General features: G+C 38.9%; 2 protein-coding genes across 9 annotated transcripts in view; both read right to left on the bottom strand.

The window, feature by feature from the left end:
- Nucleotides 1-21717, bottom strand: part of LOC146449105 (cubilin-like) — a 132777-nt gene that overhangs the window by 23187 nt on the left and 87873 nt on the right. The window lies entirely within an intron of this gene.
- On the bottom strand, nucleotides 7368-11128 carry LOC146449106 (uncharacterized). The gene is made up of 4 exons (XM_085102023.1): nucleotides 10609-11128; nucleotides 9539-9598; nucleotides 8793-9149; nucleotides 7368-8445 (listed from the first exon to the last, which is right to left on the bottom strand). The coding sequence occupies exons 1-4, from the start codon at nucleotides 10952-10954 to the stop codon at nucleotides 8321-8323; spliced, it is 888 nt and encodes a 295-aa protein (XP_084958149.1). The 5' UTR covers nucleotides 10955-11128; the 3' UTR covers nucleotides 7368-8320.

Here is a 21717-nt window from a genome sequence, read left to right as displayed (position 1 = left end):
TGCATTAAATCCTGAATACTGATAACCTTGAGATTTAAATATCACTTGACTGGAACTGCCCACAGAGTACACTGGAGAAGGAAGTGAAAAACCGTACAGCTGGAATGGTGGACCACGGCCATCATCAGAAGCAACATTTGTGATGGTAAGACGAGCTCCTCCCCAGCCCAACCTAAAGTTATGAAAGGCGACTTTGATGATGTACCCATTGGGAACTGTGATATTCCAGGTGCAGTTGATGTTTGGAGGGAAGTTGTTTGGAAAATTGGGGCTTGTAAAGAATCCACTTGATCCAGTAAGAGACTGCCCAGAGTCACAAGCTGTGAAGGAAATTAACATTTTAGGGCGCGGATACCCTCAGCCAGCGCTGCAAGTTGTTTTTCATGCTAACTAATTGCAAGAGGTTGTAATTCTAATATAAGATTAGTTATTTTAAGTGAGGAAGCCTGACTTGTCATAAGCCTCGTGGTTTCTTTCAGGCTTCCTCGCCATTTATTTTCTTATATCAATTTTTTTCATTTTTTTTCCATCTGTAAATGTTGTATATGGCAATATAAATATTGTATTGTATTGTATAAGAGGTAAATGTATTTTTTCCATTTTAGTGTATAACCCCCAAAATTTATTTACTTCCTAACCAGAGTGGTGCAAACGTATAATTTCTTCAATCACTGTAAAATAACTCTTTTATTGAATTGTGTTTCCAGTTTATTATTAACTTGATGGAGTCGGAGCTGGGTTAGACTGACCAGAAAGGGACTGCTTGCAACTTTCTGAGGCACCGACTGACACGTGTTTGGCAAGCAATTTAGCCCATTTCTGCTTGAAGCCATTTGACAAAAACATGGCTAGCCAGGGGTTGTGGGGAAATCCTTCAAGGTGAGTCCAGGAGGTTGTCTTTAACGGCTACTAATTGATGTTCTAAGCGGCAGTAAACAGCTGAAAACAACTGATCAACTGACTCCGAAACTCTGCAAACAGTAGCTGCCCGCGCGAGCACACGCAAAAGTCAGCGGTAGTCAAAACAAATCATGAGCAACTTTTGATCTTATAGAATACGGATTTTTAAATGCGCGAAGACGCGCGTGGGAATTGCTAAACTCACGAAGGCTTTTACATAAAAACAAGTCCGGTGAACCCTCTTTTTATTGGTTTAATATGATATTATTATTATTAAGAGGAAACATCAGAACAAAATTAAAAAAAAATTATACTGAAGGAAATTTGGACTACGTAAAAATTGTCTTTTTTCCAAATTTACAATAGTTCCAATCCGTAGAATTGTTTAAAAATCATTGTGCATTTTCCTTTGCAAGTGCTAAAAGCTATTACTAAAAAGAAACAGGGGGTTGATTTTTTTAATTATTAGTGTCACAAGCTAAAATGTAGTCTGAATAATCCTTTGAAAAGGTTGCCATGGAAACCACTAACTGGTTAACTATAAATTATATAATTCAACACTACAAAAGCGTTACAATGGCCTTAGTCTCTGTTTTTGTTATATCAGTCTTTCAAAGTTACAAACTGTCAAAAAGCTGAAAACTGTTACCTAAAGCATAACAGTAACAAACTTCAGAAGGAAACATTGAGATTATTATTTTCCAAGCGAGGCTGGGCGCTGCAGCGCTGAAAATTTATGTTTGTTTTACCGCTTACCCGAAGAAGACGGGGGTGAGGTTCCTGTGCTTGCAGTCGTTATTAGGCCTGAAGGTGCTGAAAAAAGTTTGGCCTACCGTAAATGAACAATTCCCTGATAAGTGACAAGACAGTTAGAGCAGTTTTCAATTCAGTGTCGAAAATTCACGCCATTTTGATTTTTATCAACGAATGGAAAGGCAAACCAAAACCAATCGTGACTTTCTCGCACGCGTTTTCCCGCGCTTGGCGCCGGTTACATGTATTTGCTTCGAATTGTGATTGCTTCATAGTGTATTCCACGCTTGCTGCTATTGGTCAGAGTAATTACTTTGCTTTTGATTTTTTCGACGCTCAATTGCAAACCGCTTTACTAGGTATTCACACAGAATCAAACGAGCCCCTGGGAACGTACTCTAAAACACGAAACACAACATGTACACAGTCTTGGCTAAAACATCTCCATGAAATACTTACATAGCATCAGAAGAAGCAACGCCAGAATTTTTGCCTTGGTCTCCATTTTACCACACTGTTAAGGAAAAAAAAGTAAATTGTCGCTTTTGTCACGTCGTGTAAATCTTGTTTATTTTAGAAATCCGTGTCTTAAAAGAATTTTAGTTTAGAAGCTAAGCAATTGAGTTTTGACAGTTTGACTGACAAATAATTAGCAAAAAATTTTAATAATTCTATACAACAATAGGGACCAAGTTGATAGCATCATCAGTGAAAATTTTTAAAAAAATCAAAGGTGAGCTTTGTTTAGTCTAGTCTGTGACTTGATCAATAATTCAATCACATACGAGCGAGAAACAGAGGCGAATTGTAAAACCTTCGAGTCAATAAACAGTGAAGTTTGCCAGGAACAGCCTGGGAGACAGCTACTATTGGAGTTATATCTGCATAGAGTTATAGCGTGGAGTTAGAGTTGCAACCTCAACAGCCTGGAGTCTTGACATTCGCAACACTACCACATTATATTAACAGTTTGCTTAAAAGGCCGAGTCTAGCCTGGTCCTTTTTAAGGGCTCTCGAATTCTCTCAGTTAAGAACCTAAGGCACTGCTAAATCTGTAATTTGCTTTAAAATATCAAAAGCCTTATCTTGAGAGTTGCCCTCCTTTTACCCATTAAACTTAACTCACCTCATACAATGTTAATTAAATAACTAGTGGCAATTAAAGCATGAAATAAAAGGCGTGCGGGGAGTGAGCACGAGTCACGCGATTTGAGATGTTTTCCAGATGGCTAATTGGAAAAGCGTTTGTCAACAAAATCAGGTTTTTGGCTCATAAACATTCTGATATGGTTCTTAACTCGATGTTTCTAAAAACGTATATGTTTTTTGTTGGGCTTCTCGGCCCCAATCAAACGCGACGCGGAATTCTAACACGCGATCCTGTTACACCAGTTCTCCAAAGAAATGTGATGATAATATTTCTTAATAATAGTTTGAAGGACATGGAGAAACAGAAAAGAATTGTTTGAAGTTAAAAGGCAAAGAATGAATAAAATCAAAACACGATGTTGTGTTATGGAGCTGATAAACTAAGCTTAGATACTCAGGAATTTCTTCTGTTTGTTATGTTGGTGCAACTTTTATTTCCTTTGGACTCTTGTGGATGAATACGGTCGGGCAAGTCTAAAGTCCAAGACATTATTTCTACTGGCAAATACTGCAACAATCAGAAACTAATCCTATTAATGAACTTAGACGCATATAACGCCATCCATCGGTTTGAAATGTTCAGTAACAAGACAGTTTTCTCCGCGTCCTTAGTGCATTGCACTGTTTGAACACCGTATTTCAATTTCAATGTCTGTGTTTACTGAGAGGTGCTGAATGGCGGCATTGAAAGTGACAATATGAACACGTTGGACACTTTTACAGTAATCAGTTTAGGAACGTAGCAAATCAAAGGACTGAGAAATCACGAACAAATACAATGTTTCATACATTGCATTGCAACGCTTGAAAAGTTACTAACGAGAGGTATGCGCGCTTACGCAAGACTCACAAGCAGTTCTCACGTTTGACGCAAGTACCACCACAAACGCAAGCGCCAGGGTAAATTTCCTTGCATTCTGTTTCCACTGGTGCTTAGGTTACTCGTTTTAAAGGATTGATACCAACACTAACATTTGCACTTGAGATTACGTTCAGCCGTATAAGCTAGCTGATTTCTTTGAATTGAGGGAAACTGTATTGTTTCTTACCTCCAAATACTGGGAATCTTGTAGGAGCTATTTGTCGAGAATCTAACCTCAAGGGCTCAGATGTCTCGGGAGCTTGCCTTCTCATATGGTATGAACAATATATCTAAATAACGTTTGCTCAAGTTTTACTTTGTGAGCCCATAGCAAACACGATGTAGACTTCATGTCAGAATCGTATCGATTTTTTGTGACACAGAAATGTCACAAATGTCCCATTTTGTGACTTCAAACAGTGCCGCCCAGTCTACTCGGACGTCATATACTACAGTTTTAAGCCGTTCACTCACAGTCATCCAAAGTAAAATGGCTTTTACTTTTAAGCTTTTCAATGAACATCTAATATACGATCACTCAAAAACAGGTATTGAACAGAAAAACTTGTTTTTGTGTTGTTTTGTTCATATTTAAATTCTCGGCGATATTTTGCAAAAATGAAACTGGATTGTACTTTCTTTATCCGAGGTCAAAGTTAAGTCGAACTGTATTGCTAGGATAGCTACAATTGTAGACGTGTTGGCACAATCAACAGAATCAACTATAACTAATGTGGAGTAGCGGTCTCTGGTTTTAAAAATGATTTGCAGGGAGACCATGAGCATGTGTGAAAAATGAAACATTAAGAAATTTAAAAATGACGTTTGCACGCATGAATTTAAGAACTAAAAATATGTTAAAAGAATGCTGACAAAAATGCCAAAAGTGTCAAATCAATGTCTGTTGGAAAGTGTTGCAATTAATATTTTTTAAGAGTGTTGGAAGAGAGCATTGTTATAAGCCGCGTTTGTTTTAGCTGTGTGCCAAGTTGCTTTGTCGATGATGGCTGCGTTGTTAAGTGTCCATTCGTGGTTTGCAATGCACAAACAAACGTTGATTTTGACATTCTTAACATTCTTGTTAACATTCATTTATACTGAATTGTTTACATATACGACCCAAGCATAAGCACAAGAAACCAACGAGTAAAATGGGGCGACGCAAATATAGCGCAAGCATAAACGCAAGCACAAGAAAAGGAATTCAAATCGTTCCTTTTTCTTGTGCTTGCGCTTATGTTTGCGCCGTTGCGTCGCCCGTGTAAACCGGTATAACGCAAGCATAAGTACAAGAAAACAGAAAAGTAGTCACAAGTTGTCAACGGAACTATGTTCTGTTTTCTAGACGGCGGCGTGTACCTCCCCCATCTTGGATTTAACATTCTGGCGCCAAAATTTTAATTTACTGCGCCTGCGTATTTCACCTTGTGTTTATGCTTATCGCACGTGTAAACAACCTTGCGCTTATGCTTGCTTCGTACGTGTACTTTTTTCTTTCTTTATTGCAGTGCATTTTCTAATACATACTAAGTGTTGATAGTGGACAGTGCCATCTAAAAATACTCTTAGGAAATAAAAGTTGTTTCACTAACTGTCTGAATCTTTTTTGAACCAGTTCCTCGTCTCCATGGTGCTCCTAGATCTAAACAGTCAGGGGCTTTAATTTGACCAAGTAAAAGAACTTTATCAAAGGGAATTTAGCGATAACAAAAGTGATATTTTAATTTAAAGAAAATCCACAATTAAGGTCAAAACCTTTGTTGGCGCTCAGCTAGTTGCGAACGGAAACTGTAACCACATTCTTTAGATTTGACCTTAATTTATTATTAATTTAGGCAACATAATAATTTTCGCTCTTGTTTCCTTGTTGTAGCGGACATCTCCGGTATCTGACTCATTCCTTTTACTTCTGTATCTGAACTGAAGTCCTACAAGAACAAACAAAACTAAACAAAATCAGTAAATAAGGAACGCAGATTGGTCCTTTTCTGCATCCGACAGAGGGACTGTCAAATTTTTTATTTGTCTGGGGGAGAGGGGTAAGCAAGTGTTAGATATAACTCCGTGTTTTTAACGCTCGCCATGTTCAACTGAAAAAAACGGTGAAGACTTTGAGGGATTAAAAAAGTTTTTGGGTGATTAGACTGATGCGAATAAACTTTATTACAAAAATAAAAGCAAACATCTCTCGCTGCAGGCTACAATTTATTTTTTTGCCGGTAAACTCGTAGAAGATGAATAAATGTCTCTTCAATTAACCTGCCTTGTCGCAGACTAAGTTATAGCAAATCGTTTGCCAGGTAATGTTTTCCATCTTACTTGAAAACGCAATCCAACACAAGCACAGAGACCACAATCATCAAGTTTTGTAATATTCCATCCTGCTCGTGATTGCAGGAACAGTGCGCCTCACAACGGCCGGTCAACAGTTTCTTTTCGTTCAATGAAGAACTCCTATTCACGCTAAAGAGATATCTATCATAGCAAAAACAAAGAACAAACAACAAATATTAGCATTGAATGTTGTACCGTAGAAATAAAGCCAAACAAATGGTTCTCACCGTCACTGTATATTTTCCGAGTTCCATAGCAAAAGTCGAAAAAGAGCATCATTATACCACCACCATCCCCTTCCCCCTTTTCCCTCACTCTCTCGAATGGGAACATTACCCGTGGTCTCATATCATTTATTTTTTTAAGACCTTCCAAACCTGCATACAGCTCGCCCATGATTTTCCCGTGAAAAGAGACTCTATCAAGACGCCCGGGCCTCAAATTTCCAGTACCCATATCATATATCAAGGTAGTCTCTTACAAGCCTCTTTGAGTGGCGGGGGAAAGAAAGGGAAAAGCGCGCTTCATCAAAAAGTCTATCAACAGTTTTATGGGCAATCAAAAGAGGTGCACCTCCGTTGAATGCCCATAATGAGTAAATGAGGCAACCTAAGTAAAACAGAAAAAAGAGCAGCTCCAGTGGTCAAAAAGGCAAGAAAAGACACAAGTTAATCCTTCTGTATTTACTACTCCCAACGATGGACTGGACTAATAACACGTGGACAAGGATCAGAAACGAACTCTCGATATCTGGATCTCAAGTCCGAGTCGGTTTCCATCATCAACTACGCCTCCCTATTAATTATTTACTAATGATGATATGTGAATTCCTTTGATGAACTGCCTGAAAAGAGAAAAAATGTCAGTATAAGGATATGATAATAAATGATGTTCTATTATTAATAGAAGAGAAAAATACAGGATAATAATGACACAGTTAAAAAATGAATGAAGATGTATAAGAGACGGACTCAAGGATAAAAAAAGACAAATACTTCAATGTTGATCATATTAGAAAAGGTAATAATGTGGTTGATTACAAAAGAGTTCCCAAAAGAGAGGAAAACTTTGTTAGTTTAATAAAGAGATAATCCCCAAAATCCCTCAAATTCGCTAACTCTAAGTGCAAAAGTAGACAGTATTACAGAGCAATGACAAAGAAAACGATCACATGATTACCGACCTACAAATTTATTGATGAATAGCTTGACGTAGGAATTGATTTATTAACTTTTTAACTTTATTACTGCTGTTTGCATTATAACTGTATATAGAGTAAATGTGTATACTAATGAATAAAACTCGTCCGAATTTATAAAACAAGATTTTGGAGTTACCTCGTGTATTGCACGTGGTAAAATCGTTTTTTCCCCGCGACAAAAGGACTTCAATTCATTTTAATGAAAATCAATACAATAAATAATAGAATGGAAAATGTTGCATTGAGGATATTTACAGCTTGTAAATACACTAAATGAACAGAAAATAAAAGCTTAAATTTACAATTTTCAAATTGCATATTGTAAATTTTAAACACATGTTTGACATTTTTAATTAACGGGCCGAACTGTTAAACATATTCGACTCTGAAAACTTGCATTCAGAGTTTCGCCTTGGCAAAACTCAAAATGCATTGTGGGATTTTTGAACTCGCGCCTTTGATTCCATACTTTTAATTGAAAAGCCTGAATTCCACAAGGCCTCGCGTCCAAAACCCTGCGTTTGAATTGAAGCCTTTGAAGCTTGAAATTCAACGCTGAAAACTCTTTATAGCTGAATACCGTACTTTTTTGATGTTATTAAGCTTGTATTCAAACTAATGTCTATACCGCTCGAATCCAAGTTTTCTGAAAGCTTAAATTCAAGGTTTAATTAAAGAGGAGTTTAAGATTTTCCTTCTCATGGAGAAATCTTAAATTCCTGCTTCATTACAGTTCAGATATAAGACTGCATTACATTTAACTTGTTCTTGGGTTTAAAGCAAGTGTAATGCATTTAGAAAGCCACCCAAAGCTAAGTTACCATAAAGATGATCTACGTATGAAAACATTAAACAGCCGTTCTCTTTTTCCTTTGAACACTCAATAAAGTCATTAACTAACAGCCGTGTAAACTCGGTTAAGCCAATAAAGCGTCACTAAGCCACGTAATGTTTTCTATACGAGCTACTCTGTAAAAACATTAAACAAAGACATTTCTAAATGCATGAAAAATTCTGTTACAATGGACAACTTTAAAGGAAACGAATGAGAATTTGATGAAGTCAAAACAGCTACAACATTTTAAATAACGTTTGCCTGACCAGTGTGTGATTTGCTCTAATCAGTCAATGCAGAAAACAAGGAGTACCTGGCTGACTAGCAAATTACGAACAAACAAGTTGACCGGTATAAAATACTTACATGTTGTCGGTTTTATCGTTGTTGCAGTGGTGGGTGATGATGGATCTGTTGTGACAAAAGGAAGGAAGGTAAGGTAAAGAGTAAGTGTCATACACGGCCGGAGCATAACCCGGAAACATGAACCAACTAGAAGTATTGAGTATTGTATTATTGTTAAAACGAACAGGAATTGTTGCCACGAAAACCCCCAAACGGATCAGCCATTCTCAAGTAATGATGGATATTTCCATGAGTGCTGATTCCCCAAATTTATCGTCGATTTCGCTGCAGCGTGCAAAAACAATGCAGTGCATGGTGATTGTATCCTATGATACCAAAGGCCGGCCCTGGTGAGTCGCTAGGCTTGTCAGGACCTCTCCTTACCTACAGTATTTGTCAGGACCTCTCCTTACCTACAGTATCTGTAGTGGGTGCGCTTTGCACTTCTAAGACGTTTATCTCCCCTGTCAGCCTGTATCCCAGACTTCCTGTGCTGTTAGCTTCTCTTAAGACGTCAACTACGTTACTTTCGGAGGCTCTTGAGGATTTCTTGACCACAATGTCAAAATCTACCACCACGCTTCCACTCGAAAGCCTTTTGACGTCAACACGCTTAAAATTTGACAGCCGTGCACGGAAGATAAGTTCTACGTTTGTTGTAAATTTTGAAACAAAGGCACGAGATTCTTTAGAGTTGAGGTTGCCATAAGCAGACATGTAAATCTCGTCCACGCTAATTCTTGCTCTGAACTTTTTGTCAGCAAGCGTTTCTACAAAAAAACGGCAGAATAAATAACAAAATCGGAAAAATTGTGCACATGAATGAAACTGAGGGCAGCAAAAAGACTTTTACGCAGTGGTGTTAGCAGACAGCAAAGAGGTGCAGTTTGACATCGTCAGGACATGTTTTGTCCTAGCTACGGGACAATAAGGTTCATGTTGGAATCTTACGTACGCGAAACAGATATTTTTGCTTCTCACAGGCCTCGCTTCTATCTTCCCCCTTCCCTCCTTTTTTTTTCTCTTTATTATATAACATACATTACATTACATAACTCTTAAAAAATTTTCACCTCTTAACCAAAGGCATGCATACAATTTTATATCTTCAGTTACAGTGACTAACTCTGTTTGGATTGTGCTCCACTTTACTACTAACCTGGTCGAGTCGGAGTTGGTGTTCCGGCGGTGCTCGCGCTTGTTGTTGGGCTTGGCGACTCTGAAAGATAATATGGACATGGTAAATGCAATACTACTTTAGGGATAAAAATTCGAATGATCAAGAGAGTAAGACCCTCCATCAGATTTGGTACTCTAACTACAGCAATTAAGTAGTCTCTGGTTCACTGTAATTTTGCCAACTATGGCCGGTCCAGTGTGAGATAACGTCCGAACGACTTCAGACAAGCTACAGAGACTTCAAAATGCCGGTCCCTGCATCAAGCACGTAGTTGAGATGAACATCAAAATAGATGTTCAGTGTCTACCATAGGTTATTCTATGAATGGCTAACTAAGTGTTCTGAAACCACTCATCATAGTTTAAGGAGTGCAAGCCAAAATAGCTATTTCATGCCTCGACCAACCCAAAAATATCTTCTTTTTTACCTCAAGAAATAATTAGCTCTCTTCTTTACAATCCTTAAAGACTGCCTCAAGCAACTTTTTAATTTGATAGATATTCTTCTAATTTAGATACTAGATTTATTTACATTATTTTTCATCCATTAGGGTAGTTTTTTTTTCGAAGAGATCGAGATATACTTCAAAATCGCTGTGACAAAATAACAAAAATCCTTGAAAGATTCTTACCACTTCAGTAAACATTCCCGCTTTTTTTTTTTCACGAATCTTAAACAGGAATTTACAGTATAAAAGGGGCCTGGCCAGGCAATTCTCACCTTCAGTTGTCAATCAACCACCAGAGCGTAGGCAGCTGACAAACAACATGTGTCTTTTTCTTCGGTTTTTATCGAAAAAAGTGGCTTACTTTTCAGAATAACCCTTGTTAAACAAACAAGAACTTGATATCTGATATTGCTGTGGTGATATTATAAAATTTTGAGGCATAAATTTCAGAGGACGCTTGAGGCAACAACTTTCACTGACTGAATGGCGTCCTAATTTGCATCTAAAGCCCACAAAAGTGTGAAATAAAGGAGGGGCTTGCATTTTATAGCGGAAATTCTTGTTTAAGCTTGACTAAAACAGAAACTCAGCAAAATGTTACCCGATAATGGTGAGCTGGTTGGGATTCCTGTACTCCAATTTGGGATTGGGTCTATTGACACTGATGGTGACGACTCTGCCACGGATGGCACCAACACAGAGGGCCCTGGAGGCAATGCGGATGTACTGTGATTAATGTCTACTCTGGAGCTCACTGCCAGTGAGGAAGAGATGTTCTTCGCCGGACTGCTTGAAACAACAATTGGTGTTGACGCCATCGCTGAAGATGACCCCATAATATAGGACACTGACGGCAATGCAGATCTACTTAGATCTATTTCCAGAGTCGAACTCACTGTAACTGGCGATGAGCTTCTTCTTCCTAGGCTGCCTGAAGTAACTGACATGGGCAATATGGACGAACTTTGATCTGTTGCCACGCTCGAGCTCTTTGCTACAGATGACGAGCCTTGTGTCACCCGACTACTTGGAAAAACAACTTGTGGCGACAACACTTGTGCAGAAAACCAAGCACTTGTCGTTTGGAGGCTTGCGGTAAACCAAGGAAGAATCGACGAGAAGCCAACTTGTACTGCTTAGGATAACTCCAATATAGAGGACGCTAGTGGTAATGAGGATACATTTAGTCTTTTTTTTTTTTTTTTTGGCGATCAGAATTTAAAAAGCGAGGGGAAGGTACGTTAACGGAAAAGTGGAGGTGAATACCAGGAGAAGAGAACAACAGGGCCCTTTCCTTACGGCTGCGCCTTGTGTGCCACTGTTTTGTTCTTACCACATTTTGTTTACACGTGCAATTTAAAACTGAAGTTGCTGCATTAATAACGGCCCAAAAATTGCATGTATAACCATGGCCATGGAATCTATTTGTTAAACCGCGGAAAGTCCTTTGTACAACTTTAGAAAACTAGCTTTATGTTAGATACAGTGCGAAGACATGCAGTAGTTACCGTTAGTCGGATGAGGTTGATTCAAAGACACCAACAACAGCAAGGCTTTCTGCACTTTCTGCACTTACAGGCTTTCTTCGGGGGAAAAACCCTGTAGCTACCGCTAAGGGCAAGGGAGAGAGTAAACCACTTTAAAAATGTGTTTTGTCCGATATCTAAATATTTAAGCGGCACGTAAATCTCTGAGCACGATATCTCAGTATTAGCAACCTGGCGTGCTTACCATTTACATGGAAAACCTGGAAATTCAAATGGCACGCATCATTCCATTTGGAGTACTTCTGAAATTATTGGCTTCTGGTCAAAGTGATCCATTTTTATTACTCCTTTTGGGATTTACGGCTTATGTTCATACATTTTGCATGTTATCCATCTTCTGCTAAGACAAGCTAAATCATTTCGTATTTATGACGAAATTTTCATCCGGGTGGTTTGCATAAACGGTAAGCACCCCAGAACACCACGTGCGGCTCATGTTGACACTTGGGGTAACCAAAAGTGATTTTCATTGGCCACAATTTTCGTGGACGCGTATCGTGTGGTGCAGGGGTGGAAGGCTGGAATCAAAGCAGTCGTGTCAGTCTTTTCTTTCCCTTTCCCTCTTCCCCCTGCCCCCCTCCTCCCCCTTCGAAAAGTCTGATACTCAGGCTAGGCAAATCGCAATAGAAAAATCGACGGGCATTAAACATTTACGCGTTGCTGGTTTTTCCTTGTTGCAGTAGTGACTGATGATGGCACTGTTGTGACAAAAATTGGAGGGTTGGTAAAGAGTACAGTTTTCTAACATAGTGTTTGTGTTTTGCTGGTCATATTGTGAGTTCGTAATATACCCGTGAAGGATGAATAAATAAATGTAAATATATGAAACATATATTTATTGATTCATCCTTCACGGGTATATTACAGCTATCAGTTGGCTTGATAGCTCAGTTAGTAGAGCACTGCACCGGCATCGCAGAGGTGATGAATTCGAATCCCGTTCAAGCCTGAATTTTTTTCAGGCTTTCTTTTCGCAACTACTTAAGTTTCGTAGTAACTGCGAGGATCTTTCTCCTATTTGATCTTTCATCCGCACTTCAAAATATAAATTTTTGATATATTTACATTTATTTACTCATGCTTATGTCATGTTATGTCGCCGTTTCACCAGTGAGAACAAGAACAACATAAGCGCAAGCGCAAGCAAGGTTATCTTTATGTTTATTCTTATGCTTATGTCCTAGTGAAAACCAACCTTCATTGAGCTATGCAACGTGTCACAGTAATAAGAGGCTTCAATTTTTATGGTGCGTTTGAATTGTGGGAGCACAGGGATTTTCTCCCTTTGTTTACAGCAGTGCATCGACTGTGTTCTAAATTTACCATTAAAGGGGGACAAGAACATAGCTTTCTAAACATTTACATCGAATTTACAGTGCCAGATACATCCATCTGAAGTGGATGCGAGTTAAAATGCGCCTTTTAACATGTTAATATAACAATAAAAAAAAAATGAAAAATAATTTGAGCTAAATGCTCCCCCGTCTCTGCTCCCCCCTACCCCCCTCATTGGGGTAGAGTTACTGGGCGCAGAGTCTCTGCAGAGTCCCACCCTCACCGGTCCACCCGCCGAGGGAGCTCCGAAAACCTGATGATGCTGAAAACATTATATAAGACGCGACAGCGTCTTTCCCTCCCATGTGGGACACATTTTCTTAGACGTGCACGAGGCACGGCCTCGTTTTGGTGCGAAGCTTGTTTTCGTCCTATAATGTCATAGAATTACTGTTTTCATTTACAACTCTGGCAGAAGTCTTGAACTCATGGATTTCTTTTCATCTTTTAGGTTGATGTCGATTACGTCAACGATTTTCTTTAAAATGTTCGTCTTAAGGGGGCAATTCACCTAAACGCCATTTTTCTGCCACTTGACACGGCTTTAATGACAATTTCTCATTCACGTTTCAAGCAATCCAAAAACCCAGTATCATTATCCCGTGAATCTGTGTTGTGGGGTATTTTGTGAATTTTGGGGTGATTTTTGGATATATTTGGGAGGAGTAGTTTTTTTTAGAAGGATTGGTTAAATTAAGAGAAATAAGAAATATTGAAGATTTAGTGAAGTTTTAAAATTAGAGTTTGTATTTAATAATTAATCGACGGATACCAAGTTAGTCCACTAACAACCCGGGGTGCTCTTGCGTGGGTATCAACTGTCTGTTGGTGTTCCAAAAATCATTTTCTTTCTTCTATCCCTTCTTAAAACCTCTTTAAATTTCATTCAAATTTAGGTAAATTGCCCCCTTAAATGAAAGGCAATGTTTGGTTCAAGCTAAACAAGGTGGTTATGCCATAACAATTGATAATAAGGATCAGAGTTTTTTCTAAAGGTCTTAGAGGAAACTTTCTGTGTAGGATGAAAACAAAACGTCCAACTAGAAATCCTATCTGTCTACGGGAGACCCCTTTAAGGGGTGTGCGGAGTTGCCCCCCCCCCCTCCCTCCCCCAGACAAAAAATCCAAGTTACGGCCCAATTCATTCAACCCGCATGGCCTGAACTTCGAAAAGATGCTGTAAACTGCTTATTTTAACTACCGAGAAAACTGCTTCTAGAGTTTACCGAGCAAATCTGTCAACTAGTTTGACATTTTTTACATAAGACATTCCCGGCCAGAAAGCGATGATGCTCGATACCACTTTTGTTGCAAGACGCCTAAATAAATACTAACAGCTTATCTTTTTTCGGACTTTTGAGCCGGAGAGTGCTATGTCGAGCTGTTAGTGAAAATTTGAAAATCATTCTATCTGAATCAATCAAAATTTATTATCGGGTAAATTTATTTTCTGGAATGTCAGAATGTCTTTTTACAATTCACTTGTCCAGCCCTACTTTGACTATTGTGATATTGTATGGGTTGACTGCTCCAAAACACGTGCTGACAAATTGCAAAAGTTACAAAATAAAGCAGCGCGGATTATAACTCGGACTGATTACTCTATCAGATCATCAGATGTACTAAATTCTTTGGAATGGACAAACTTAGAAGAAAGAAGAAAAAGGCACTTATTAGTTACGGTCTTTAAAGTATTCAATAATAATTGTCTGACGTACCTTCGGGAGCGGTTTCATAGAGCCTCTGAAATTCACAACTATAATTTGAGGGGTTCTAACTATGATCTCTAACTACCACTACCTAAAACTAATTTTCTTATTACTATTTTTACTACTATTATTAGCCTTGATTACCATATAAACTAGATAGTTACGTTTATGGCAGTCGATAGGAACAGACACAATTGTCATTTCTTGTGCTAATTATTGTTAGTTAACCTCTAGTCTTAATTTTTATAATTTGCAATTATCACACGGCATGTCTGAAAACCAGCTTGCTGAGCCATTTACCCTTTTTTAAATAAAGTTGATTGATTGATTGATTGATTGATTGATTGATTGATTGATTGATTGATTGATTGATTGATTGATTGATTGATTGATTGATTGATTGATTGATTGATTGATTGATTGATTGATTGATTGAATAGTAGGCCTTCTTTGCAGTGGTTTATTTCCAGAGCAAAGCAATTTCACAACATTGAGCTCCATTTTGCTAGAAAAAGAGACAATTAAGCTATCATTTCAAAACATCATGGGAGAAGTTGCCATACAGTAGCTAATCAGAATAAGTGCACGGATTTACTCTGTATATTTTTATTCACTGCTCATTTTGTTATGTTAATTATAATAGTCATTCAAGCATTTATGTGAGTGTGCGAGTATGAGTGTTGACGTTTGACTTGACTTAAAGGGGCATTCTGGTCCCAAAATTGAAAATATATATATTAACAAATTTCCGAAACAAAAAGTTAAGCCTCTTGAGGTAGGTCTTCATTTTCCTTTTTTAAGATTTCGGAGTGATATTTCTCCTTTCCGTTCCTTTATACGATGATCAAAAAGCTTCGAAACAAAGACTCCCCTTACAATTTCGTCCACGAGCACTGTCGCGTGTTTGGTTAATCATCGCAAAGGTATCCAAAGGACTCAGCACATTGTAATCTGGGCTGAAAATAGATTTCAGTCGCTAGAGAGTAAGCCCAATCTTCCTCAAATCCTTCGAAATGTCTAAAGATATCGTTATTGTACAGGGATTGGATAGCAAAAAAACCGAAAATAGGAAATCCAGAAAATTGTACTTAACGGTAACTGCATTCTCATATCTTTATTTAGTCTTTCTTATTGAGACACAAATGAAAATAAAAAATACAGAAATTAATTGATGGACATCAATGGCATACTTACGTGTTCTAGGCTTTATTGTTGTTAAAGTGGTGGCTGCTGATGGCTCCGCTGCAACAAAGAATAGACACATCTGATAAAAAGTGTCAACTGTACAAGAGGTTTTTATACCAAACAGTTTGTTTGCGTTTGCGTGCAAGAATGCAACTTGAGAGAGGTGTTCGGCAAGGATGTCCACCATCACCTCAAGTGACAGTCAGAACGAGCCATAATCGTAGATATTTACCACCGGTAATTTCCGCGCGCAGCAACCTCGTTCCCAGGGTCTTCATTGTTCTTATATACGGTTAATCATTAACAGATGCGAGCAGTCACGTTCACTTGCAAACCTTAACCCATTCTTACACGTATCCAGCTGTGTTCAGTGAACACTTTGCTTAAAAACACGGAGGCTGATGCTTCACAGTCTCATGCTGGCAAAAAGATAAACGAACTTCCTCCAGCATTCACGGCAAGCATTGGGTGAGTACAGAAGTTCATGACCATGCATGGGTTATGTATACGGCGCAAGACAACAGAATCTCAAAAGGATCCCGAAAACCTAATTGACAAACTGATCGCATATGTGTTACAAGCAAGACGACTAGGTGTAAAGTGACAGTGACATTACAGCAATGGACGAAACAGCCGTTTGGTAAGACATGCTTTCCAATACAACTGTTGATTCTATCGGCCACAACACGATAGCCATGAAAACAATTGGTCACAAGAAGACAAAGGTTTCAGTTTGCTTAACGGCGAAAGCAGATGGAACGAAATTGAAGCCTTTTATCTTCATTCCCGGTGGTAAGAGAAAAACCAAATTTCTCAATGAAGAATTCAAGGCTAAATGTGTTGTATCATCTCCTAATGGGTGGATATGAACGAAGAACTGACCCTTGACTGGTAAAGAAGTGTTCTGGTGAAGTTTTTATTCACCCGACAAATCTTGGCGTGGAATTCGTTCAAGTGCCACTTGATGGAAACAGTCAAACAAAACTACACACGTCAAAGACAGATCCTTTAATCATCCCAGGGGGTTGCACGAAATACGTTCAAGCGCCCGACCTGCTTTGGAATAAGCCTTTTAAAGCAAATGTCGCAGAGAAATATGATGAATGGACGGCTGGTGAAGCCCACTCTTTCACTGCAGCGGGAAACTTGGACAAAATAGCAGAGGTCATGGGTTTCAATCCCCGTCACGCCTGAATATTTTTCAGGCTTTCCTTTTTGCAACTGCTTCAGTTACATACGAGCTGCGAATATCTTTCTTCTATTTTCAGTCAACCGTTTCGTCCGCCATTTTGCTCAACATCGAGAGGAGCTGGTACAAGATATGGTTTTCTGCGCGTGCGTCTGTCCTTATTCTTATGTAGCTTGTGTTCTTACTTGTTTATCTTTATGCTTATGTTTATGCTTATTTTCCTAGCGAGGTCAGCCTTAAAGTAAGACAACAAAAAAATAAAGTAAAATAATTTCTAATCCATCCCTTCCTTGACCTAACATCTTGTTGTTGTCGTTGTTGTTGTTGTTGTTGTTGCTGTTGTTCTGATTTTGTCTGTTTACTGTTTTATTTGTTGGCAGTGAGAACTTTTCCAAATAAATTGATTCCCCATTCCCCAAAGAAAAACTCCTTCCTCTTGTTTAAAATGCCGCTTCGGGAACTGTAACTTGAGAAAATTGTCCTTTGGGGAGATTGTGTTACGCACTATTTTTCAACTGTCAACACTTATAGCCCACATTGACTCAGATAATAACATCTGTTTGCTTCCCTTACCGGTAGAGACAACGTCAGAGTTCACTTGGTGGTAAGTAGCTTTAAATCCACGACTATGCCAGTTAGGCCATATACTAGAGACAAACAGAATCATCAGGTTCTCGGCATGTAAATAAAATGTTACATCTCCATTTAATCTGCCACAAATTCTCCCACTTGACGAATTACTCGAATAGGACCCATTTTGAATTTGCAGATAATCGAACGGGCATGAGACTCCCCAACCCCTAATTTCCATGTCTTCGATGACCAAATTGATGCGTTTTCCTTTTCTTGCTGAGATTTTCCAGCTGCATCTCTGATTAACTGGGTAATATCTGGGGTAGAAAGGACTGGTGATGACTCCTGATGTCTCATTCAGGATTGCCAACCTTGGACACACTGCAATACAACACACATTTAACTGTAAATTATTAATTAATAATTCACCAGAAAGCTCCTTAAGAGTGGTTTCAAGGAGGTTCTGGGTTTAATATTAATTGCAATGAAAAAAATCTAAAAACAATAACCGATAAATTAATAAAAATAACAAATACAATATAGAAAGCTGATCAAGCAACTCATAAACTCAACAAATACGTAGATCTAAATATTAACATAGATTTACAACTCCTAATATCTCTACTTAAATTGTTTTAGTCATTAACGGATGAAAAACTAACCCGCTGTTTACCCCAGTTACTTCTAACGGTGGGTAAACGGAAATCGTTGCCATTACGTGTATTATACTTATGCTTCTCTTTCAAAGAGGTCAGATTTAAATGAGATGGTACTAGATTATTTTTATCACTGTCAATGCAAAGACACCGATGATAATGCCTGCCTTAGTACAGGTCAAGACTAGTTAAGGACGGTGCCTACTAAAAATTTAACTATAAAACATGGTGATAAAATTGCCTATTAATACCGAAGTGGTTTTGTTCAGTTTATGACTATGCGGGAAAAGCAGAGATAATAATTCTAAAAAGCACCAAAATACAATAGAATGTATGGGATTTTTCCCAAATCAAAGCTTAATTATCTCTATAAAAAAAAAATGCGTGGTTACCCCTTATTGTCTTTTCGGATTCCAATAATCTTTGCCAATATCTGCTTTTCCCGAGTAGTTATGAACTTCGCAGGCACCGCCGCTAAAAAATCCGATTTTCTCGGATCATCCCGAGATGCGTAGAACGTATGCGCAGTAGTAAATGTAGGCACCTTTTTTAAGACCCTTCAGAGCATATGTAGCTGAATAATGAAGACGACGATCTCAGCTGATCTTAGGAGCTTTCTGCAACAGTTGCAAGCTTTGCATGAGTGTGGAGGTTTTTTTGCCCCACCATGCCAATGGCAACACTAAGGTATTAAAGAACAACAGCCGAGCAAAGCGTGGTAGAGGGTGTTTTACTTACTCCATTCCAACTTTAGTGAAGTACGGTATACACCAATAGCATTTGGTCAAATGATCAGAGTTACATTTTTTATATGGCCGGCAGCCAAGCATCACTCCTGACTACCTTCCCTCCAGCACGACATTCGCATTCTTTATTATCATGTCGGTGAGTGTGACGTGCGGTCCAATTTTTAAGACTGAAAAAAAAAACAGTCAGGCCCCGGAATTAACTTGAGTGAACAACTTGAGTGAAAAACTCAACCACGAATATTTTAATATTCGTTTAAAAACGATCTCAGAAGTTACCGCCTGTTATGTTCTCAGGGAAAAGTTCACGCACGAGTGAAATACAACACACAAGATGGCGGATGAGGAAACTGATTTTATTAATAATTGTACATGTAAGATACAGGAAACTGCTGTACACGCGGGCTCGTAGAAACTTTTGATATCACTATAACACCACCCCGCGGAGATTTGTGGTCACACAACAATTCTTAATATTGATCAACAAACTCAAAAAAATCCACAATGTTTGCAGATCTCTTCAGTGTCCATCTTAAAGCTTAATATATAGATTTTGCCAAGCCTAAAGGCGGAGCTCCAAAACTACTTTTTTATAGCATTATACTGCTTATGGTTTCCATATGAACGTAATAATCTCACAAATTCATCATCCTTTCCGTTATGTTAAATGAATGTTAAAACGCCGGGGAGCCCCGTGGCAAACCAGTTACCTCACTGATTGCTCTATTGCCAGCAGGGTTATCGTGATGGTGCAGTGGTTAGCACACCCGACTAGTATCCAGGGGGACGCGGGTTCGATTCCCACTCACGGCATATGTTTTTTCATTCAAAAAAAGGATCAGTTAGTATTTCGCTGTCACTATTTCTTCATTCTACTCTTTAATATTTGTGTAGCAAACAAAACGTTGTGTATCCTTTGGATCCTACTAACTTGTGACTACATCGTTGGATTTCCAGCTTCTTTGCAGAGAGTATGATGGATCAGATGCTGAGGATGCCAACAACTACTTTTCGAAAGTCTGCGCAAATCATTCAGCAAACAATGGTAAAAGGATGGTAGGGGATACCAATATTCGTTGGAAACCGTTTTGTCGCAGAAATTCCTTGTATCCAGCAGACTGAAATGGTAGACCATATTCTCACTGACGACTTGGTTAGGGAACCCATATCTTCCAAAGATGTTGCGGATAGCATTGGTGGTAGCTTCTACGGTGGTTATATTCATGGGACCAACCACCTCAGGCCACTTTGAATGAGTATCAACCATAATAAAAAAAGTGGTTCGATTGATTGATTAAATTTTAGGAGCAGTGCAGAAGTTGACAGGCGAGCCGTCCTGGGTAAGCGGCAGTGCCTTTGACAGTGACTACCCCCGCTGGGCTCGACAGCCTTCAATGCAATTTTTATATAACAGCAAAGAAAAACACAAAATTGATTACGAACCTGATACAATGTTTTCCTTCACGCGCAGCATACAATGATACTTAGATGATAACAATACGAACATAAACATCCTTAAAGCTAAACAATTTAAAGGTAGGTAGGTAGGTAGGTAAGTAGGTAAACTTTATTTAAACATGGTCTCTAGAGTCGTTAAATTCTCTAGAGAAGATCTCAAGTCCAAGTGCCGGGAACTCAGGAAACAAGGAAAAGGAGGCAGACCAAATGCAATAGAAGCTCTGTCAAACGAAAATATCGAAATCATCTTTAATGAAAACAAGTTTGGCATCCATGACCGCGATTTCCTTGCACGCGCGATGTAGTTCTTGTTTCCTCTTCGCTTCGGCCATCGAGCCAGACATGGGGCAAGACATTATTTTGAGAAAGGATGAGGCGAGATGAGAGGAGAATTATTGGAGTAGAAACAAGACCCAGCACGGCGATGAAAATGAACACAGAGTATGTTTCCGACCAAAAACGTACCAAGCTGGCTTTTATATCTGCAGTTAGGTTGTGCATAGAGATGAAAAACGGATCAACTAAATCCAAAGGGGGATCAATGTGTGAAGATTCTGGCGGTTCCACTTTTTAAATTTACTCAGGTTTCCTCTTGCAAGCATCTGTGATGTGCCCCAGTCCGTCGCAGTGTAACCCCTGTATTTGTACTAGGAACGTGGATAACTGGATTTTCCGCAGTTGAGGCATTTTCAAGTACTGTGCAGTGAAGCAGGCTTGTTTTCTTGGCGCTTGCCAGGAGGCGTGCGTGATTTGTATAGACAAAAGGTCTACCGGTGCCAGGAATCGAGCACGTTAAGCACATTCACAATCCTTTCAGAAAATACAGCGATGTCTTTCTTGGCCGCTTCGGGGCCAAGTGCATTCTTAAGTGCCTCGTCGAAAGTGTGTTCTTCAGTTCTTTGGATTTCCTCACTGCCAAGACCGCAAAAGAAACGATCGCGTGGAGCTTCATTGAGATGAGTGTCGAAATTGCGTGTAGATGTGAGTTCTTTCACATTTGCGGCGACACTCTATCTCTCTCGCTAATTATAATAGTGAAATCGGTATCGTTTGGCTATGACGAGTATGGCATCCTCGATTATAATTCTGAACTCTTTTAATGGAAAACTTCTACTTCTCTGATCCTGCTCGTAACTACGCTCCAAGAATACCAAAACCGAGTGCGCATGCTCGTAACGCAATATAAGACACTACAATGAGTGTCTTTGGAGCGAAATTATTCGTGAGAATGGTCGTAAGTAGTGCGTAGGTTTTAGCCAAGTGCGTAGCATCTGGATAGCAGAGGTCCGCTAGAATATGATAGGTCTTAGAA

Source organism: Pavona decussata, unplaced genomic scaffold, assembly GCF_977016875.1.
Source record: "Pavona decussata unplaced genomic scaffold, jaPavDecu1.1 SCAFFOLD_642, whole genome shotgun sequence".
Lineage (NCBI taxonomy): Eukaryota > Metazoa > Cnidaria > Anthozoa > Scleractinia > Agariciidae > Pavona > Pavona decussata.
Note: the sequence above shows the minus strand (reverse complement) of the source record. Positions and strands in the feature narration are given on the sequence as shown.

What these genes read in the sequence shown, in the direction of transcription:
- LOC146449106 (XM_085102023.1), bottom strand. Translation starts at nt 10,954, where the DNA reads ATGTCAGTTACTTCAGGCAGCCTAGGAAGAAGAAGCTCATCGCCAGTT. An exon ending in AACCAGCTCACCATTATCGG is followed by an intron (nt 9,599 to 10,608) that starts GTAACATTTTGC and finishes ATTATCTTTCAG; the next exon opens with AGTCGCCAAGCCCAACAACA. An exon ending in ACCCACTACAGATACTGTAG is followed by an intron (nt 8,446 to 8,792) that starts GTAAGGAGAGGT and finishes TTGTCACAACAG; the next exon opens with ATCCATCATCACCCACCACT.